Raw genomic sequence first — 23,700 nt, 5'->3', positions numbered from 1 at the left:
TGAAATATTAACAAAAACAAGTATATATAATAACCTCTGAAATTATCTAGTCTAGTAGAGTGAAGAGAACTTTCTATTAGGAACTTACTCATTTTAAGTGCTAATATTTCTTAATCAATTTAAGCAAAACTCTTTTATAAAGTTCATTCCATTTACCTGTTCAGTAAATTGTGCATCGTGAATATAATTTAACATTTTCCATTCAATATCATCATTAAAAACATCAATAGTGATATAACAAATAAATATAGTGATAGATTTAATACAGTGATAACATGTAAAGAGAATTTATTATCACATTAAAAGACTTTGAGGAACTTAAATGTTCCTAGTTTGTATTTTTTTAACTACTTTACTTTCAAATGAATGTCACTTTTTGCTGAAGTCAGTGGATCTCCTTCAATCAGTAACCATGGTACTCTAATATAAAATCTAGGACAAGACAATGTGCCGTATCTTCTAAAGAGTAAGCTGATTTTACATATGCTATGTCTCCTGCCACATGAAGTAGGTTAGATTTTATTTATGTTTACTTTCTTCTGGATGAGAAGCTGTATTTTAGGTATTAACGGCCGCCAACAATCTGTGAAGTAAGCAGGATAGGGATTTAAAAGGAACAGCTCACCGGAGCCCAGAAGGTAATGTGAATCAGTGAAGAGGACCAGCTGTGAGGAGGAGGCCCTATCTGAAGGAGTTTATGTACTCAACTGTGGACAGATTATTTTTCTCAAGCAAAATACATTTCTAGCACTACCCAATATTCTATTTTCTAAAAGATAAGACATGCAGATTTTTGTGTAAAATCTGGCAACTTTAAGTGTTAGAGAAATATAGCAATGGTTAAAACATTACAGAAGTCTGCTCACTGCCAGTTTGTGGCCACTGAAAGAGAACTATACTGTAAGGACTCTCCTCTGTACTGAAACATATAAAACTCTTTAGGCCCTGAATTCAAGTTATCTCTTTAGAAAAAGTTATTTTCTCACCGCATGTGTGGACTACGCAGCCAGACGGGAACCAAAGCTCTCTCCTACTCTAATCCTGCAATGACAACATTCTGTACTCGCTTGACTTAATAATACCCCTGCCACTACCCACATACAGCAAAGGAAGGCTAATTTATTCAACAGAGAGGACCCAGGAGTACAAATATGAATATATCAATTATCAGGTGGATATAATGGTGTTAGTTACCACTTCTGAGCATGAGTTCTATGAGAAATTTCCCATTCTTTCTAAACAGAACACATTCCCTGATCCAATTGTAGTTGATATAGTATATGACATCTGAGAAAAGAAACTGAAGAGCATTCAAGTACTACAGGAAAGTTAGCATACTAGATATTTGTGGAATATTTTCTGGTATTATTCAAAAACATTATGTAAATTGCCAACATATCCTCGCCAAATAGATACGATTTTTTCCTCCATTTCATAGATAAGGAAATGAGAGTCAGAAAATGTAAAAGTTAGCCAAGAAAAAGGTAGCAAAAGTATAATTCAAATATAGGTTTGAACTCTTGGTCAATGTTCTTTCTGCTACCTCAACATTTCCCTTGAAGGTTTATGCTAGCAAAATGGCTTGTGAAAATGGATAAACAAATGAGGAGGGCAAAAAGTGACAAAATAATAATGTAACACCTTAATTACCCAGATTTACCATGCTCTCAATTATTGAGCATAATAGCCAACATGGAATTCAGCATAGAAAATTTAAAAACTGTCACCAATCCTAAAAGTAATAATCCCAGTGAGGTCAAGTTTATGTTTATAGTTGCTTATGTTCATAGCTGCAAAAGTGCAACATGGCACTGAAAGAATTAGAAATGAGTAACCGCAGTGTATTGGTGTTTCCCCTTGTCTAATAATCAGTGGATTCATCTTGTGGAGGGTAAGGTGGATGTAAATTTTATAGTCCACAATAGAAGGCAAGAAGAATGGATCATTAAAATTTCCCTGAGGCCCTACTCTGAAGGTTAACATAAATTGATCAATAATTTCAACCTAGTCAGTTTCTCTCCAGCAATAAAGAATATAAAACCAAGTAGCTGGTTTACATCATATGCAATTTTTGAAATACAGTGAGCTGTTTGTACTATAAGAAGCCAAAAAAATAAGAGTGATTAGAGTCACAGCACATTCACTTTCCTATTTCATACTCTAGGGCAAAACCTTACTGAAACGAAATGCACAATGGATAGAATTACTCACATATATTGGATTTGTCACACATATTGGATTCGTAGTTCTTTTACTTTTTCACAGGCAAGGTCATACGTACATTTACATAAAGAAATGTTCAGATTATGAGAATTCATTACAGCACACAAAAAAGTCCTAATAACTTTACAAAGTAATAAATTAATACATAAAACGAACATACTGCAGCTGTTGATAAAACTGAGCTAATGATCCTAGATACATTTTAGGCCACTGAATAAATAAATACTGATTAAGTTAGGAAAAACAAAAATGTTGCTAAAAAAGTTTAAAAATAAGAACAAGTAAAACAATTTCAGGGCAAGGCAGCAATCTTAAACTGTTAAATCATGCAAATATAGGTCTTACACACTACTTTCACGAAAATTTGTGTATCAGAAAAGAAATGAAGGATATATGTTCTAGAGTATTTTTCAAGCTGAATTCCACAATCCCTTAGCACCTAGACATCTACAAATAGGTGACCTAGATCCTAAAGACCATAATTGTCATACATGATCTGGTTTCTAACTATCATTTTCATCATAACAGCCTAATTGTTCTCATTTTATTAAGTTTATAATAAGGAGATGTCATAAGTTTACATTATAAAATATACAATAAATACAGCATTCATATATTCCTTTTATATGCTAGGATTCTTCATAACAATTTAAGACGCAAAAAGTTGCTATTTTTTAGAAGCTGCAGTATTTAGAAAGTTCAAAACTTACTGTTCTAAGTCATATTAGTCAGGGATATATTCATAATACTCTATTGATAAAGATAGAGGGATGCACTATATCATTTAGAAAAAAATTTTAAGTACTGCTTAAATATCAGCGCTTTAATTATAAATAACTGTTCTGCTATCTGAAATAATACAATAACAAAAATTTAATTCTCCTACTTTCTGGGTCACTACCGACTTACAATATCTCAATAAAGTTTTCTACTTCAGAACAACGTTAAGAAAGCTTTTTGAAAATTTTGAAACTAAATTGACAAAGTTACTGAGTCATTAATTTAAGTATACTACACATTTTAACTAAGGTAAACTGGACACACAAAATATCACTTAGTTAACTAAAAAACTGTGATTTACTTCAGTCCTGTTGATAAGAATACATTAGATACAAAGAAAAAGGGTATCCAGACCTAGAAAATGTGAGCTATTTCTAAATTCAAAATCTGAATCTGAATGTCAATTTAAGCAAAAAATATAATGATAAAAGTTAGCCCCATCAAAACTGTGAAAGAACTGGGTGGCCGGGAGGAGGCAGCATAATAATAAAGAACTGGAACGCACAGGACAAAAAAAGTAACAGTGTTGAAAATCTTTTTAAATTTTTGTAACTGTGATTTATATCCAGAAAATTAACATTCTTCCCAGAAAGCTATCAAACAATACCTCCAAAACATACAGATACACACATACAAACTTAAAAAAAGCACAATCTTCGTGCAAAACAAGACTTATTTATGGCTTCTTTAAAAAAAAAAAATCTGAGATAATATACTGTGCTTTGTTTCTACAAATAAATAACAAGCACACTGAATTTTCCAACATAAAAGGAAACAATGAAGTTAACCAGGGCCAGAAAAGCACTACTGTGGTGATCAAATGTTCTGGTAATGACAGAGCATAAGATGGTGAGAAATTACAGGAATTTAACCTTTGACCTCAGCATGCTATGTACTGTTTCCATAAAAGAGGTTTATAGGTTCTATCAGCAAACATTTCAACTTCTTAGCAAGCAAGCTCCAAGTTCACCTTCCTATATAAATTTAGTAAAATGCAAATATTTTTTAATTAAAATGTTCAGAGATAAAGAGTAATTGGTTCTTACCTCTGGTCCTGATGCATGTGGCAGGTCTCCTCAGTGGCATAGTGGCTGCCTAAGCAGTTACAAAGACCAGGTTAGCAGCCATTTTGAGACAGCTGCACTGTCTCAGTTGCACTAAAGTGTAATTAAGATGGCTGCAGTGTGCACTCAAGAACTCACACAGTGGAAACTCAGCTATGTATCAAACAAAGCCCCTCCCACTATGTCAGCCTGCAGGAAACAACACTGACAACAGCTTGTGCATATACTGCAACAAACAATGCAGCTACTCAGAACACAGAAAACAGAAGGCAGCAAGCCAGTTTTGTAACATAATGCCTGCGAATCCCGACTTGCAATACAGAGTTTGGGTACATCCTGATCCCAAACAGCTTAAAGTCCACGCCACATATTAGCAGTTACAGAGATAGAGCCAAATCACACACAGCAAACATCAGGGAATTCGCTTGAAAGAAAGCCTCCATTTCAGTCCAGAAAAAAAAAAAAAAAGTCAAACTCTGCTCAAGGTCTTTTTTTTTTTTTAACTCTTTTACAGTACTTTTTACATGAAAAGAGTGCCAATTTTTTATAATTTCTAGAAAATTAAGTTTTTTAAATCCTGATAATCAATTTCAATTTATAGAAAGCTAGTTAAAGATTTTCCCACAGAATCTAAGCTCCAAAGTGCTCAAATCTAGCCAAGTGGTTAAACCTTGCAATCAGATTTTTGACTAAATAATTTTAAATAAGTACTGGCGAGGACTAGACTTTACAGCTAAAATGGCAACAAAGCTTATTTTGAATAACCTGCCATAAAGGTAAAAACAATTTCTTCTAGTCTGTAGTCCAGATGGTCACAAAGACATCTCCAGGTGAGTGGTTTGGTCCCAGGGCAAACTTAATTTCATGCCCTGGCACAGACCTCTCAACATTTTGACATGGGTGAAAAGCAAATAAAAATAAAGAATGTAGACACCTTCAGGGGAAAAAACAAATAGGAAGAACAAAAGGGTAAAATTCAGTCTGAAAGTGGGTGTATTAACAACAAGAATTAGTTTTTAGCATTAACCAACCACTAAAAGGAAAAGGACAAAGGCACAGAAGAACCTGTTTGCTTGATAACTCACATCAGCCAAGAAATCCATCTTTTCCTTTTCTCTGACTTGGTTTACCTTCCTAAATTTAGCTGCCTTGTGCTCTCTTGTCTCTATCTACCACTAAAGGTAGGTATTTACCAAAACTTGCTAAGGGTGTGGTAGGGATTAGCCAAAAGGAGATTGGCCCCCAAAACTGATGATTGCGTAAGCTGAGTGATGGGCACATGGAGCTCATTATTTCATTCTATTTCTGTATACATCTGAAATTGTCCACAATAAAAGTTTTTAAAAAAAATTCTGCTTTTTAAAAGTCCTTATTTATCCTCCATGAGATTAGCCAGACAATGTAAACTGCTTTAAGTACTGCATTAGGGGAAGAAAAGTTGATATTAACACTTGATCCAAGCCACATTAATTCTTCAAAAATATAATGGATTCTCTGAGGGTGGCTCAGATCTATTTGTTAAAAGCAAGAAATTGGTAAACTGGGAAAGATTCTAACAGGACAGACATTACTGTAGCACCAGAATGTGGCCAAGGTTAATGGGGCGAGACAAACAACCAAAACATTTTGAGCTGCCTGATGAACAGCAGCTGATATTCAAGCAGCAGATTCTTTTGGAAGCTTGTTCTACGGAGATATACATTATGTAACATACCTTCAAGTCTAGGTTGCTCCCCCGCACTCCTTAAACCTCCTATGTCTTGCCAAATACCTTTCCAATGTAAACACTAAATACTTTTTTCTCAATCTAAGCTCTCCAGGGCAAGTTAAGCTGCTGGCTATTGGCTATGTGTGCTTAGTCGCTCACTTGTGTCCCACTCTTTGCAACCCCGGGGACTGTATGCAGCCCGCCAGGCTCCTCTGTCCATGGGGATTCTCCAGGTAAGAACACTGGAGTGGGTTGCCATGCCCTCCTGTAGGGGATCTTCCCAACAGCTATTGGCTGTAAGAGCTACCTTTTCACCCAATTTAGATTTCAAAATAAGAAACAGAATCTAAGTTCCCTCCTTATGCCAATCCTCCTCCAGTCACTACAACCAATTTACTACCAATTTATTTGTATTCTCTCTATTATCCCAAGACACTTTAAGTCAAATCAATAAATGTATCGATTGTCTACACGCAAGGGGCTTTAGAAGACAAAGGAGTAGTAAAGTATATTAACATAAACCAAGATTTCATGTAAGTTTTATATACATTGTTTAGTTATCCTCACACTAACCCTACAAATAGGTTTATCTCCAATTCGTGATTGAGGAAACAGACTCAGAGAGTAAATAACTTCATGGAAGTGCTAATAGCTAAAATATATTCTAGACTACACTCAGCCTAAGCCTACTTGAGCTCTGTCCATCCCTTCCCACAGTGCTTGTTTCTGTGCAACACGTAAACAACTCAGAATAATGGTCAGGCTGCTACTCAGAGATCTGGTGTCACTGCCAAAGTTTCACTCCTTATCCCAAAGAAACTATGTGCTGGTTTACCCAATAAATCCTATTCGTAATTCAACCTAAATTATTTTATCACTGACAATCCTTTTTTTGCTCTCCTTTCCCCTTACTATGTACAAACCCCAAACCAGGTGTACTTGCTCTCTCAAGATCTTTTATACATACCGCCAACATACTCAGCATCTTTTGTCATTGACATCTTTACGTATGAGTCCTTATAGGACAGAAATCACAACCTAGTTCATTTTCCACTCACTTCCATAATGTGAAACACAGTATTTATTTGCTCAATATTTGGTGAGTTGGAATTAATTCCTTGTGTTTTTTTAATTTTTAAAAAATGCATTTTATTGAAGTATAGTGGATTGACAGCATTGTGTTAGTTTCTACTGTACAGCAAAGTGACTGTCATACACATATATAACTTTTCATATTCTCTTCCATTATGGTTTATCACAGGATACTGAATACAGTTTCCTGTGCTACCCAGTAGGACCTTGTTGTTTATCCATTCCCTATATAACAGAGTCTGCATCTACTAGTTCCAAACTCCCAATTCCTCCCCCACCCCACTCTACTCCCTTGGCAACCACAAGTCTGTTCTGTATGTCTATGAGTCTGTTTCTGTTTTGTAGATATGTTCATCTGTGTCAAATTTCAAAGCCCATATATAAGTGCTATCTTATGGTATTTGTCTTTCTCTCTTCTTGTTTTTTAAATTATGAAAGTACTATAACACATTTACAAGAGACTTGGAAAATACAGAACATAAGTTACATATAGTTCCACTATATATTACAATTATTTTAAGTAAATGAAGATTTTTAGCTGGAGTTTCAATATCAAACTCTCAAAAATTAACAGAATGGACAGAAAAGTAGGATATAGTAGACCTGACAAGCACTATGAACCAATTCAACATAATTAAAAGATTTACACTTTACACACAACAGCAGGATACAAATTCTACTCAAGTTCCCATAGACTATAAACCAGGAGGCACTCACGCATATCCAGGGTAATTCCCCGTGTGTTCATTTCTTCCACAAAAATCCCTGAAAATTCTACATCTTTAAGAATCTTCATTTTTTAGGATCTCAACTCTTATTCTCTAGGAAGGAGAATATGTCAGCTAAGTTTTTAACTGTCAACTTAAAAAAACTCTGCACTTCAAAACCCAAGGTGGAAAAACTATCTTTTGTAGAGCATTTTTCAGTTTTTAAAGTGCTTTTATAGGCACTATACAGGAGATAACATGTGCTTAGAATAGCTGAATTCTGAAAAAAAAGAAAAAGTCTATAGAAAATTACAGATATAATCATAGTATCTACTTTAAAAAATTTCAATATTACTAAGAAAGAGTACAGTTTGATTATATAATGTCAGAGATTATAATCAACTTGTTTTAGGTAGAGTGAGTTTTAATAAACCCAATTAATGTTTATTTGTAAAAGCAAACACATTTGGAAGGCATTTCTAATGTAAAGTAAACATCACCATGATTACTCAATGTTTTACCCTTTTCCTAAGTAAAACTAGCACTTTCATTTCACTCTTACTATGACCATGTAAAATAATGGTACTATAATCTCAAACATTTTATGACTATAGAATAAAATCATTTGCCAGGGGTCACACAAGTAGTAATGAAAAAGAACTATAAGAGAATTAACTTTAGTCAACTACTATACTTTTAATACATCACATATCACACTATTAGAAAACTTTGCATATGTGAATGTTGAAACTTCCATGGAACCTAAACAAATGGCTTCACTGTATTAAGTAAAAATACATTTTTATTAATTTTGTTAATACACTTTAAGTACACAGGTTACTATCAACATTAAAAATAACAATAGAAGGTTATTAACATGGTAAACTGAAAACACCTAACTTCACTCACTCAAATCCCACTAACCTACACTGGAGGTATTTTTTGAAGGCATGAATCCTCAAGAACAAAGAGAAAAGTAAAAGGGACGATAGCTACAAAGATTTCTGGGAACTGGAAAATAAGCAGAACCACTGGCAACCCGCTCCAATATTCTTGCCTGGAGAATCCCATGGACAGAGGAGCCTGATAGGCTACAGTTCATAGGGTCGCAAAGAGTCGGACACAACTGAGCAACTTCACTTTCACTGGCAACTAACTAAGCAGTTCCCAAAACACTACATTCTAAGTTGCATAGGGGATAAGTTAGGAACCAATTTGATTTACATGGCAGAAACTTCAAAAGACATAGAAACCAGAAGAATTAAGCACTTTGGAAATTGAGGCGAAGGGAGCAAATAGTAGGATGGCATGACTAAAAAAGAGATTAGTGAAAGCTGTTTGTGAAGCAGTGAAATCTGTAGATGTCCTTACCACATTCCACTGAATGCCCGCTCTCCCCAATCCTAGCAAAGATCTGAAAACAACATCCACAGTTTAAAAGGAGAGTAGTAACTCAACTAGTAAAGAATCTGCCTGCAAAGCAGGAGACCCCAGTTCGATTCCTGGGTCAGGAAGATGCCCTGGAGAAGAGATAGGCTACCCACTCTCGTATTCTTGGGCTTCTCTGGTGGCTCAGATGGTAAAGAATCTGTCCGCAATGCAGGAGACCTGGGCTCAATCCTTGGGTTGGGAAAATCCCCTGGAGGAAGGCATGGCAACCCACTCCAGTATTCTTGCCTGGAGAATCCCCATGGACAGAGAAGCCTGGTGACAGAGGAGACTGGTGGCAGTCCATGGGGGTCGAAAACAGCTTAAGCACAGCACAGCACAGCCAGTGTTATGTGGCAACCTGGATGGGAGTGGAGTTTGGGGGAGAATGAATACATGTATGGTCGAGTCCCTTTGCTGTCCACCTGAAACTATCACACCATTGTTAATCAGCTATACTCCAACATAAAATAAAAAGTTTTTTTAAAAAACTGAGAGTAGCATACAAAAAAGAGAGGGATTGAGTGCTCACTGAAGACAACCCAATCCTCTTCCTCCATTAATCTTCCAGAATGCTGGCAATAACATCCTTACTCTCCATGTATGAAAATGAAAGACTACCTTCTAAGGGTATTTAACAAGCACAAGACACAAGACCCTAGGTCTCAGGAACTTTCCAAAAACAGCCTACCCAGGCGAGCCCATAATGAAGTCTAAAACTGACAGATTTAGATATTCTAATCAACTTTTTACTCTGCCACAACACATTATACAGTCAGGTAAGGAAGAGAAAGACAACTAAGAAAAGTCTAATATGGAAGACAAACAAACAAAAAATAAAACACAAAGTAACAGACTACACAGGGAGAACACGTCAAAAATAAATTAATATCCACATATATTAAAAGATGCTGCATTCATGTGTCAAGAATAAAATACTACAGGCAAGGAATACACAACAGAAATTAAGAACATGATTAAAAAAAAGAAAGAAAAGCTCAATAGAAGGACCTCATGATAAAAAAAAATCTACCTGAGCAAAAAGACAAAGTCATAAACAGGAGAGAAAAAAATGTGAGTCTCTACCCAAAAATTCACCTTGGAATGATAGAATAGCAGAAGATATCACCATTTAAGAAAAATTCCAGGATTAAAAGACAACAGCTGCTAAACTGAAAGGGACTGATTAATTCCAGGAAACAATAATAAATAGATCAATATCAAGGAATTAAAGTGAAATTTCAGAACACCTAGAAAGTAATAACAGATTCTACATGCTTCCATTGAGGGAAAAAAATAAAAAATAAGAATGGCCTCAGATTTCTCAGTAGTAACAGAAGCAAGAAGATAATGGAGCAGTGCCTTTAGAATTCTAAAGTAACATGATTTCCAACCTAGCCTTGTATACCTAGCCAAACTATCAGTCAAGCATGAAAATATAAAATGACAATTTTCAGACACACATGATCTCAAAAAGCATATTTTCCATATACTCTTTCTCAAAAAGCTCCTAGAGAATGTGATCCACTCCTCCTAATGACAGAGTAAGTCAATAAAAAGATACAGCACACAGAAAACGAAAGTCCTACAAAAAAGAGGGGTGAGAGAAATCCCCACAATGGTGAATAAAATTTTAAGGATGAAAGTAGTGTACCAGATGTAGAAAGTGAGTAGGCAGTCCAGAGCAATGAGAATTAAGAAACAAAAATGAATCATGATCCTTCCTGCCACTGAAGCTGGATGGGTAGGGGAGGGGGAGTGTCTTCTTAACAAACATCAAAAAGTCCTTAGTAAAGAACTGTACCAATTGTACTATCAGGCTTCCCAGGTGACGCTAGTGATAAAGAACCCACCTGCCAATGCAGGAGACACAAGAGAAGTGGGTTCAGTCCCTGAGTGGGGAAGATCCCCTGGAAAACGGAAGGGCAACACACTTCAGTATTCTTGCCTGGAGAACCCCATGGACAGAGGAGCCTGGCAGGCTACAGTCTGTAGGGTTGCCCAGAGTCAGACTGGACTACATATCAACTATTATACAGATGAGGTTCATGGATACACACATCGTAGTGATCAACTTCTGTCATAACTGTATCAAGAAAATGAGTCAGGAATTCCACTCTTCTATTAGTTCAATGTAGACAACTTTGTTTAAGCAGATTACTTAACCCTAGAACAGGAGAGTAAGAATTACCTAGAACTGAAGTTTAATTTAGTTTACATTGTAGTTAACTAATTGCAGTTAACATTTTATTTTTAATGGTCATATAAGAAAATCACTATCTTCTTAATCTACCTTTAGCTCTTAATTTAAGATACATTTTGTACAAATGATTATTTAAATAGTCTCTTGATCCAATACCCTCAGAATTCAGGAGAAAAATATATTCTGTGAAAGATCTTAATATATGTTGTAAGTTAATAAACCATCAGGTTATTTTAAGCACAATTCTATAGAAAAATACTAAATATACTGATTGGCCTTGTTTAAAAACTACTTAGAAGAATGATTAAATCTTGTATAAAGTAGCATAACTGAGTCTCTCTACTTTTTATGAACTCACGTACATAGTTTCAGTAAGAATTTGTTTTCCTCCCTTCCAGAATAAAACTGGATAAATCAAATTTGTAACCATGACCACAGAGACAGGTGATATTTATCTCTTTTAATTAGCTATGAAAGGGAACGACGACTGCACCTGAAGTGTAGAAACGATGCCTTGTAGGTTTTCACAGGAAATCATTATAGTATCTCTTTTATAACTTAAGGGATTCCCAGCTCAGAGGAATAAAGAATATCACTTGCTGACAGAAGGAACACTAACAAATGTGGGAATCTTAAAGAACCATGATATAGTACAGCTTTAAGTACTCCAGGTGAAAACTCACTGAGATAAATTAGATGGACCTTAGCTCCTAATCTTGTAATCAAGCAGATAAATAGGTAAATTATTATACTTTATAAAACTAGACAGAAGTTAATTCATATCAAACATGTATAGTTTTGTTAGCAGATAAAAGGAAGCCCTTCTATACTTAACAGTACTTCATTAGATCAATAAAGTAGTCAAAATATCAAAATAAAATAAAGAATCAGAAAATCATTAAACAAACTTATATGGTCAAGACTATGCCTTATGGGGTAGAAACCTGGTCACAGGAAGGGTTATGGAAGAAAACTGACACTTTGTTTTGCCTCCATTTTAAGTTAGCATGTCCAGCAAGTTCCACAGCTGACAGGTAAATAAGTGGTGAGGGATCACACTGCACCCTGAAATTACAAAAAGAAAACAGGATAATTCTGTATGGACCTAGCCCCCCAAATAAATGACTTCATTTCTAACTTTGACAATAATGACAGTCTGAAGAATTATGATAAACCTTGAAGATAAATAACTAATGTAAGAAAATGGCTGCTTTTTCATCATGATGAGGCTGGTGAATTCAATATCCTTGAAAGATTTTTATCCTTTAAATATTCTAGTGGTATTTTCTGTTTTTTGTTTTTGTCTTAATGTAATGAGTAAGTCCTAAATCTGAACTCTCACAAACCTTTGCAAATAAACTACTTTTCCGAATGTATATTTTTCCTACTAGGGAGTGGCATTATCAAACTTACTCTTTTAAGTTACTTTTTAAACACCGTTAAAGCTCTAACTCCAGTAATCAAGAACAGTCATTTTCTATATACCTCCTTGTACTGCAGGGCTCTCTAAAGCTGCACATGGTTGCCTCTTAGTAAATATTCATGTCTTACTAAAAGATTCATCAACTGATTGAAGCCAAATCTGAAAAGTATGTCAGGAACAAATGCTAAGCATTTTATATAACTAATTTCATTTAATCCTCAAAATAAGCCTACCAGGTAGGTGGTATCACCATTTTATGTGTAAGAAATACTGCTCCGAGACACTAGTTGGCCAGGCTCCAAGACAAAATTACTATACGTTCCATTTCACTGTATTACTAAATGGTTTTAGGAAAATTCTTTGTCTTTTCTTTTTCTTAATTTGCTTGCATATTTTTAATCTTGCAACTATTATATCACTTAAGTTTTACGGGGAAGAAGACAATCACACAAACAACACAAAATTAAGTCATTCCACCTTTTCATCAAACCCTTATTTATTTGCATACATTTGTCCTTCAGATTTATATTTTAAGAACTTACTAATAGGTAAGCAAAAGCGTTTTCTTTTTTCTATTTCTTAATGAATGAAACTGAAGATTTTTTTTCCAAAAGTTATTTCACTATTTATAATTTTCCAGATGCAAAGTGTCTGTCAAATCTTTTGACAATTTATCCAGTGGGTTTGAGACTTCATGGTTAATTATTTTCTGAAAAGTTCTGACATCTGTGGATTATCATGAGTAAATGAAAGGAGTTAAAACATCTTCCTCGCCCCCCGCCCTTTTTTTTGGCACCTAAAACAAAGGGGTTCTGTTTTTCGATAAGCAAATATTTACTCAATAATAATATAGGTATTGTCGAAAGCAACTTTGTAACTTTAATAGCAGTCTTATACCCAATTAAAAGGGTTTTGTCTTTAAAATGTGACAGTTGTCAAATACATCAATAAGATAAAATTCCTAACTGCAGGATGCTTATAAAGTTCTACACAAGTAATTATAAACATAAAAAGTTGAAAGGAATAAAAGCCTTTAAAAGAGATACAAAGTAGAGCAAAGTAAAAAGAGAAATTAGAGACTCCTAGCTCAGGATATGGAGAAGGCAATGGCACCCCACTCCAGTACTCTTGCCTGGAAAATCCCATGGACGGAGGAGCCTGGTAGGCTGCAGTCGATGGGGTCATTAAGAGTCGGACACGACTGAGTGACTTCACTCTCACTTTTTCACTTTCTTGCATTGGAGAAGAACATGGCAGCCCACTCCAGTGTTCTTGCCTGGAGAATCCCAGGGATGGGGGAGCCTGGTGGACTGTCATCTATGGGGTCGCACAGGGTCAGACACGACTGAAGTGACTTAGCAGTAGCTCAGAATAACAATATCCTTTATTAGGCACATCATAAGTATATTCTCCTAAACATACTACTTTCCCACTTCTGAGATTTTGAATAACCTTTACTAAGAATATCCTTCTAATTCTTCCTTTAAAATACAATTCTTCTAAGGTTTCCTTGACCTCCATCTAACAGAGTCCCACTTTTTGTGCCTCACACAAATATTTATTGTTATATTTATCATCTGTAAACAATAACTTTTACTTACTTACTTATTACTTATCAGTTAAGTTTTACCTGAAAGCAAAGAATTTATGACCACAATTTTTTTTTACCTGTGTATATTGTAAAGCCCTCAAAAATGACATTTTTTATCTTGAAAAAAGTAAGTATAGTTTATTCATATAGGTATAAAAGGAAGAAAAATAGTATATGGATAATTCAAACATAAACTCAACTTTGAAGCTAAAAGAAGCAGTTCAAACTTTCACTCAGAGTTTACCTACAGTCTTTCATCCTTTTGAAGTAAGTTAACTGGCAAAATTCAAAGATATTACACTGAGTTCTTGCAAAACTCATCATGATTTAATGTTTTCAGAGACATGTAGAAAGAGAAAGAATTCTACCTAAGATATTCATAGTAACTAGAACCTCAGTCAGGAATCATGACTGTAAAGCTCTCAAAATTTCACTTCAAAGGAAGATGTGTGTGTGTATGCATGTGTGTTTACTCAGTCAGGCACATGTGACTCTGTGAAGCTTTGGACTGCAGTACACCAGCCTCCTCTGTCCATGGGATTCTCTCGGCAAGAATACTGGAGTGGGTTACCAGGCCCTCCTCCAGGGGATCATCCCAACCCAGGGATCAAACCCATGTCTCTTGTGTCTCCTGCATTACAGGTGGATTCTTTACCCACTGAACAATCAGGGAAGCCCTTCAAAGGAAGCTAGAGAGTTATAATTAGATCTAAGTTTAATTGGATCTTAAAACAGACAGTCAGTTTTCAGTATCAAATTATGAATTAGAGACCACTTCTCCAGCTTCCTTTAGTAGCTTTTAGAAAATGCTAACTTCTCTAATATCCATTTCTTTCCTTCTTTTATAATATTTTCTAACTTTAGCTGAATGAATGGTTGTCCAGCCAGATACTACATTTCCCAGCCTTCCTCTTCCAGCTATGTATGTTCCAATGATTATATGCAGATCCATAAAACATGAATCAAACTGATATATGCCACATCGATATGAGGCTCTCAGAAGAATGATTGTGCACTCCCATTGTTCTTTCTCCCTTGCCCCTGGCTGGTGAAATCATCCATGTTCAACCTAGAAACCATGTTCAACATAGAGAAACCACAAATATTAAGCCAAAGCCACTTACACACCTGAAGAGTTTTCCTTTGTATTATTTTATAAGAGAAATAAACATTCATTATCCGTAATACTAACAGTTTCTCAGAAAGTTTAGCCTTTACTGTATTCCAACAGCTCCTGACATTTACTACCTAAAAGAAAACAAAGTTCAAAAACAGCCTCTTTTCCGTATGTTTCCCCATTTATTCCTTTTCTTGAGACATTTAATCTAATAAGGGTAACAGGGCAGGTACATACCTAAGCTGAAAAGTCTTAACTGAGAAAGAGCTGAAGCAGTAAAGTCATTCATTATTGTTTCACCGATCTCTTTTTCTTTTGTCCCTGGTCCTCAAAAGAGCAGAATCTTTTCTTAGCATCTAAGTTTACTCTTCTACAAAATGGAAGACATCTTTGACAATTACTGACTCAAGAAGAGATTCTTTCACAGCTCTTTCAGTTCCACGAACCTCCATTTTTACATCCAATTCAAGCTCTCTGATAGAATATAAAAGTGCCATACACATAATTCCTGGGTACCTACCAAAACAAGGTTTCACAAAGTAGCATAGGGTTACACAAACCACAAAGAGAGGGAGAAAAGATTATATAGTTCGACATAATGACACTACTACCGCAAGTCATCATCAGCACACAAGGGGCTCTCCCTCCCTCCCAAACTAAAAGGGGTACAGCCAGTTAATCACAGTTATCTGATACAAAAGAACACAGAAAATATTCTGAACAATGAAAAACTGCAGATCCGAATAAAGTATTTCTGACAGTAAAGTTAATAGATCATCTTCATTTCCCAGACATTTGTGTTTATATAAGTCCAATTACTATATAAAGACTGTCAAGCAGACACCATCAACTGCACCCTTAGGCCAGCCACATTCTTTAGGAGGGGGACCAACGAGATGTCCTAGTCATTCTCTTAAAGATTAAAAAACCCAAAGATCAAAATTCAAACCTGGAAACATTCCATTATAAATCAATACTAATACCCTGGTTTTCTCATTTTGCAGCACTTAAAAACACTGAAAATGCTGCCCAGCACTCATACTGTCTCCAATACAAAATGGATTTAACCATACAACTTTTAGCATATATAAACATAGTTTAATTTTGGAATTCACTTTTCTGTTTTGAAAAAAACTAAAATGACAGAAAAGACCACTGAGTTACTCCCTAGACTGCATGACCGTCTAAGAAAGAATACTGAGAAGTAATTTCTAGTCTTGGAATCTCTAAAGAACATAACAAGATCAAATGGGCGAGAATTTTAAAAGAGAAGCTCCACTAATGGATAGGCAATTTCTGTGTACTCTAGGAAACTAAGAAGGACAATGCTCCCCAGAGTTACTCAATGATGTTTTTATAGTTTACTGTTAAAACATCACCTAAGTTTTCCTATAATGCCTCACAGCTGTTAGGAACTCGAAAGTAAGATCTTTACTCTCAAACTTCTTTCTGCCTGTGACTCCTTTGAATAACTAGGTATGATAATATATGAATTTTCCCTATACCTCAAAACTTAAAAACAAGGTAATAGAAGTCTTTTTAAGCCAAACCATATCTAAACCTCTGCCTTCTTGAACAAATTTAACATCATTAGATATCCTCTATAATTCAGAATTGTTAATAAGATCCTCAGTTACCATAATGAACATTCTATAAATACTGATTCGTCTCTAGGAGTAATAACTCCCAAGCGAAATAACCTCAAAATTAACTTTGTAGATTTTTGTTCTAGCACTTGATACCTAACCCCAATTCACTAAGAAGATGTCAGCCATCACTTCCTAACCCCATCCATACGCATTCCTCTCCTCTCCCTAATTTACTACTGTACTGTGTGCTTAGTCGCTCAGTTGCGCCCAACTCCTTGTGACCTCTTGGACTGTAGCCCATCAGGCTCCTCTGTCCATGAGATTTTTCAGGCAAGAATACTGGCGTGGGTTGCCAGTGCCTTCTCCAGGGGATCTTCCTGATCCAGGGATCAAATCCATGTCTCCTGCGTCTCCTGCATTGTAGACAAACTCTTTAGTTTACTGCAACTTATCTATTATAGTCTGGAAACATAAGAATCACAATATTGAGAACTAGGAAAAATTCTCAAGTAAGGGCAAAGGTCATACACAAAAAAATAAAAATATGCAAACTTCTATAAGTGGATTTGCTTGAAAAATACCCAAAGACAAAATTTCTCATTAAAAAGAAAATACTGAAGAAAAGTAATTTAGTATCTTAACATGATTTCTAACTAGTCCTAGATTCATTTTTATAAAGCCAATATTTTACCATTTTTTATCTCTAGTTCCTTGATTTCTCCATTACACACATGACACGAAGTTTCACTATATTCAACATAAATATTTTGGCAATTATTTTATATTCTTTCCTGTACTTATTATAAAAATATTTTTAAAAGTAGAATTACAACTGAAATACACTATTAATCAAGATTATATTTTTCACTGCAATCAGCACAAAGAATAGATTTACTAGAGAATGAATTTATGCTAATAATTAAGGAAACATATACTTATGAGAGAAATATTTAAGGTTACCAAAGAGATTAAAAAGAAAAAATTTTAATCTTTATTACATATTATCTACTAGGCTCCAGACTGACCAAAAAATGAATCAGATAACATTTCAAAATTTTCCCATTTAAAAAAACAGTCTATGTTAAACAAAGAAGAAAAATTGTTTTTAAATATTGTAGAACACTTTACCTCAGCAAGCTATTTCTCTTACTACTAACTTTATACTTGCACTATTAACATGATGTTATATCCTAAAGCAGATTAAAAATGAAAATGAAATCCTACATCCTCTACCTTCTCATCCCTGTTAACATTATACCATTATAGGAAACCAGTAAAGTAACACCTCAATAAAAAGTAACAAGTACCACAATTTTTTCCAGAGTTCCTAAAAACAGTACATTTTTGTGGGATCTACAGGAAATGCATCATATTCATGAATGAAAAAAAAAAACTGTATAAAGATGTAAATTATCCTAACTTAGCTTTCATGCAACTCTAAACAAAACTTCAAATAGTTGGCTGTTTTAAAACTTTGCCAAATTTATTACAAAGGCAGGGAAAACTCACTTAGAAAATTATGAAAAGGAACGCTATGTATTGTCCCTTCATATATTTATATAGTCTATAGCACTACAGCAGATAAAACAACACAGTACTGCTATATAAACAAGGCCCAGTTACAGTGTTGTTAACCTGCTTTTAGATTTTACATAACATATTCCTGTGAGAAACTGATAAAACTGTAACTCTTTCCCCAGAAAAACTTGCAAATTATGTTCACTCACATAAAACTGGAATCCATGCAAGTTTTCAAACCTATCTATAGATCCCCCAAAGGTCAATGGACCTAATTAAATATCCCTAGTAAATGAAGCAGAACTGACAGCTCAAATCTAGTAAGCTATGGTCAAAGAAGCATCTTAAAGCAATAAGAAATGAATCACCAACACAAAATTCAAAGAAAATTAGATATTTGGAAAAGATTGAAACTAGCAACTCATCTTTACACAATGTCAAAATAAACTCTATGTAGGTGCAAAGGTATTTTTTAAGATAATTAAAACACCTGGAAAAAATAAACAGAACAGAAAAGCATTTAGTTCATCTTGCAACAGGTAATATTTTTTATGCAGAGAAGTCCTGGAAATATAAATGAAAAAGCAGTACACATCACTATATTAAAATATAACAATTCTAAGTAGGTAAAACCATGTCCAAATCTGTGAACCAATAGATTGTAGACAGCCAGGTTCTTCCACCCACGTAATGTTCTAGGCAAGAAACACTGGAGTGGGTTTCCACTGCTACTCCAAGGGATCTTCCCAACCCAGGAATCGAACCCATATCCCTTGTGTCTCCTGCACTGACAAGTGGATTCTTTATCACTGTTTCACCCTGAAGCCCACAGCAATTGTTTTAAAAAATTTAACTGAAAAAAAAAAAAAAACCTGCAAAAAATATGAAAAGCAATTTTCATATTCACAAATAACTGCTACAAATAAGAAAAATATTAACATTTACCACAAAAAAAGAAACACAAAATATCCTCAAACAGCAAAGTCAAGAAAAATGAGAAAGCTGCATATATATTAAATATTTAAAAGTTCAATTTCACTAGTTACCAGGAAAAAAAGTTAATAAGCTACTATTTCTCAACCACCAAAATCATGGTGGCACGGGAAATGCTTTTCAAAAAAACTAAGTTTTTATCTATTTTGTAAATTATTTTAAAAGCCCTTTGAAACAGTAATTTCAAAGAAATAAGATATAGATTGTAATTCATGTACAAGATGTTCACTGTAGCTTTATTTATAATAGAGAAATGCAAAATGAACAAAATGTTCAATAAGGAAAGGCACAGTACATTCTCATTAAAGACACTGATATTATGTGGCTGTTTAAAAATGTATTTCAAGAACATCTGATGATTTAGGATATTCTCACAAAATGAATATTATGCAATCATTTTTGAAAAACATACTTCTAAAGAACAATGAAATGGATAAATATCCACAATATAGCACTAGGTTGTATGTGTGTGTGTGCATGCCCAGTTGTGTCCAACTCTTTGCAATCCCATAGACTGTAGCCTGCCAGGCTTCCCTGTCCATGGCATTTCCCTGGCAAGAATACTGGAATGTGTTGCCATTTCCTCCTCCATGGGATCTTCCCGACTCAGGGATCAAACCCATGTCTCCTATACATCTCCTGCATTGCAGGTGGATTCTTTACCGCTGAGCCACCAGGGAAGTAAATATCCACAATACAACATCATGTGTGTATGCATATGCTCAGGTTAAGGGGCAGGAATGAAATTATGATCCAAAAGATAAACTAATTGATCAATCAATAAATAGGAAAGTCACAAAAACATCTAGTGTGTTTATTTCTAATTAATTTTCAACACCTTCTAAAACGAAACGTGCTAAAACGAACAAGTAAAAAGTTTTAAATATCAATATTCAAACCACAATTTAAAGAAAAAACAAACTTTAATGGCTTTGGCTTAAGTAGTCAAACCTTTTTTTCCTGACTTGTTTGTTTAAAATGTACAAATCTAAAAGGATTTTAATTAACTCCCAGTAACAGAATTCATTCAGTATTCACTCAGTCTTAACAGTAACTTAAATTCCAAATCATGCCTGCTATTCACAGAGTACTAATGAACAAAAAGTAGTAGATGTTCAGACAGTACATTATTCTTAGTTTTAAGTTTATAGAACTATACTTGCCTTTCTAACAAACGTTTAACAGCAAAACTATCCTACCAATACTAATATTTACATAGTTCGTTATGTTCTTCAGTATTGTCAAGTGCCTCTTATAAGCTTCAACATTAACCTGAGGCAATCATTTGTATATGCAAATGAAAACATAAGCTTAAATATACAAAACAAAATATTTCACTTTTCTGGAAGTGCAGAATGAAACACGCCCTATGACAGAAGTTCTTTTCTTAACCTATGTACGCATACACAGACACAGAAAAACACATGTTTCAACTCTAAAATATTTGAAATTATATCTGGAGATGGAAGGGGTGTGTTGGGTAATCAACCTGGAAGCATAGAAGGGAAAAAATTACACAACTGCCCTCTAAATATATTTCTGTGTAAAAGACTTAGAAGATTCAAAAATTATATCACAATAACAAATACTCTGTTCAGAAAAAAATTATTCCTATCACTGCATTTTATCCATGCGATGTCATTTTTAAAAAACACATCAACCAAAAGTATTCCTTTCAACTACATCTATTTAATACTTATTAACGGTACCTGTAGGCAATAAAGTCCCTAAACCAACCAAGATTATAAAATGACAGTCACTTCATTTGACAGGTGACTAACTTAAGAGTTACATAACCAACCAAGAAAACAGTTGTTGTATATACAAGCCAAAGATGACGTTTATGACAACCATTTACAAGTTTTCAGGCCAGTAAGAAATAATCTGCACAATGGTAGAATTATATTAAATCGTATAAAACTTCTCCCAGAGGCTTACATAAGATTTAAATATAGTAACACTACCATTTTAAACTAAAATAATCAGGATACTTGTAAGTACTTTAAGAAACTAAAACCAGGAACAGACAACTTAAAAAACCAAACACAAACTATCTTACACACATTTATATATAGCAGGCTGTTTTTTTAATCAACTGATTGATTGATGATTCACAATCTCCTCCTAAAGGCCTCCGGGTGGTTGGGAGTTCTTTGTAGAATTCTTTATCAGGAAAAGTTACCGAGTTTAAGAGTTATATTTTACATATCATTACAATTTTAAAAGTCAAAGTAACAAAAATAATCTAACTGAAGCAGTAATAGACAAGCAATCAGAAATAGAAAAAAATGTAAAACTCAAATGCAAGCAAGGTCAGAGGCACACCACTGATTGAAACATCACCGACCGAAGATCAAGTTATTTTAAAAAACATAAATACCTAAGGAGATTGAGATTTCTTTTTAAACAACATTATATAGATTCTTCCAATGTCCCCTCCCTCTCATATTTCTAAACCTCAAACTGTTCCTATTTTGAAAACAATCCATAATAGAACTGGTAAGGATAGGGTTAAAAATGTATTTGCAAATATGCAGTTCAAATAATTGCACTTCCCGTGAGAACACCACTAGATGCTGATCTTTAGCTCCCTAAATATAAACTTGAATCCAGCAATACACTTAAAAGTGAAACTAAAATCGAGAACCACAAGTAGACAATCATTTTTACACAAAATTAAGTCCACAGCTTCTCAGAGAATAGGAGAAACACACACACACGCACACACAAAAAAACTCCTCTCAGGTCGCTACAGGAATACAGCATAAGAGAAACGTTTTCCTTGAAAAATACAGGAATTCCCGCATAACAAAACGAAACCCCTCAAGAATGAGGAAAAATTAAATCTAGAACCCGAATGGCGTCCAAGAACATTAGATCTTGAAAATGAATATTGCGCTTGCGCAGCCACCGCCCCGCCAGCTGCACAACTGCAGCTAGAGCCCGACCCCGCAAGATCACGTGCTCCCATGCAGCGCCCGCCCGCAGCTCCGCAACGGCGCAGGCGCAAACACAACTCCCGCAGCCGCCATAATGCGGTCTTGACTCTTAAGAAATACAATAGTAATTTAACAAAATGTGGTTATAACAGCCCCTGGGACTCACATATACCTTTCGGGGCAGGAGATGAGGCAGGAGGAACCAAGTTCCGTCCTACAGAGCCGTCCCGCGCTGCCGTCCCCACCGCTGCCGCTCACTCTCTCGCTCCCCACTCGCCGCGCCGCCGCTGCCTCCGCCGCCGCCTCCGCAGATTCAAAAACAAACCCGCTTCTCCCCTGCACGCGCCGGGGCCGTTATGCAAATTATTGTAGGCGGGGCTCGGTGGTCGTAATATTGGCCACGCCCGCCGTGCTTTCAGCCAATAGGCTCCCGGGTTGGCCGTTCCCCATGCAAATCTCCTGGGTTTTAATTTGAATGAGAAATATTGGCCCCGCCTCCTGCCGTGGAAAAGAGAAGCTAGACCGAGGTGGTGGCGCTGCGCCCTTTAGTTGCAGTGAGGTGTGTTTTTGAGTGGCGCATCGCTCAACCAGTGAGTAGCACTTTGTGAGCGCCCTCTATGAGCCTCAGCAAAGAAGGAAGGAAATAGGTGGGTGAAAGTTAAAAGAGCTAGGGGAAGGTTTTCGAAAAAGGCTGTAGCATGTTACTTTATCGTTTATATTAAAAACTCCGAAAATATACTTTAAACTGTGTAAGTCACGAGGGAATGGCGCAAACACATCTTTTCTTTCAGTTGTTCTCTACCAGAACAAGCGCTTCCAGTTATACCTTTCCACCTGTTGTATCCCTGTTATTCAGTTTTTTATTGCGAGCCAAACCCTCATGAAGGCCACAGAGTGCAATTTAAAAAAAAAAGATGCTCCTCGTGTCTTTTGAAGAATCTGGGATTACGTCCAGTTACTCCTGCTTACTTGTTACTGGGAATAAGTGTGTTAGTCAGTTTTCTCATCTCCAAAATGATGATAACTGTAATTCAAATCAGTCGAGGAGATTAAATGATCGGATAGATGTAAATGTATTCTGCAAAGCAAAAGCAGACTGACAAATGGATGAAGTTTGGTTGTTGTTGTTTTTTAATATCATTAGTAAACCTTAACGTTTAATCTATTCATTCAGTATTTATTTAGCAATGAGTGTGTTCCAGACCTACATTAATTTGCCTGTCTTTAAGAAATCTCTACTACAGTGGAGGAGACAAAAAAGTTAACAGGAAGTTTTTGTAAATAATTAGAAATTAATGTGGGGTGGTTAATATTTATTTCTATAA

General features: G+C 35.3%; 1 protein-coding gene across 2 annotated transcripts in view; it reads right to left on the bottom strand.

Annotated features, from left to right (window-relative positions):
• Nucleotides 1–22,692, bottom strand: part of LOC122423947 (activating transcription factor 7 interacting protein) — a 108,882-nt gene extending 86,190 nt beyond the window's left edge. Inside the window, exon 1 of one of the 2 annotated variants that reach the window (XM_043441505.1) lies at nt 22,548–22,692. Coding sequence is in view for 1 of the 2 variants with exons in the window: in XM_043441504.1 (XP_043297439.1) it covers nt 4,050–4,066 (17 nt within the window). In the remaining variant the exon portion in view is untranslated. Of the gene's footprint in view, nt 1–4,049; nt 6,963–22,547 lie in introns of those variants that run through there. The other variant, XM_043441504.1, reaches the window with a different exon arrangement.
• Nucleotides 22,693–23,700: the final 1,008 nt, after the last annotated feature.

This window comes from Cervus canadensis, chromosome 21 (genome assembly GCF_019320065.1).
Source record: "Cervus canadensis isolate Bull #8, Minnesota chromosome 21, ASM1932006v1, whole genome shotgun sequence".
Taxonomy (NCBI): Eukaryota; Metazoa; Chordata; class Mammalia; order Artiodactyla; family Cervidae; genus Cervus; species Cervus canadensis.
This window is presented reverse-complemented; position numbering and strand designations above follow the sequence as displayed.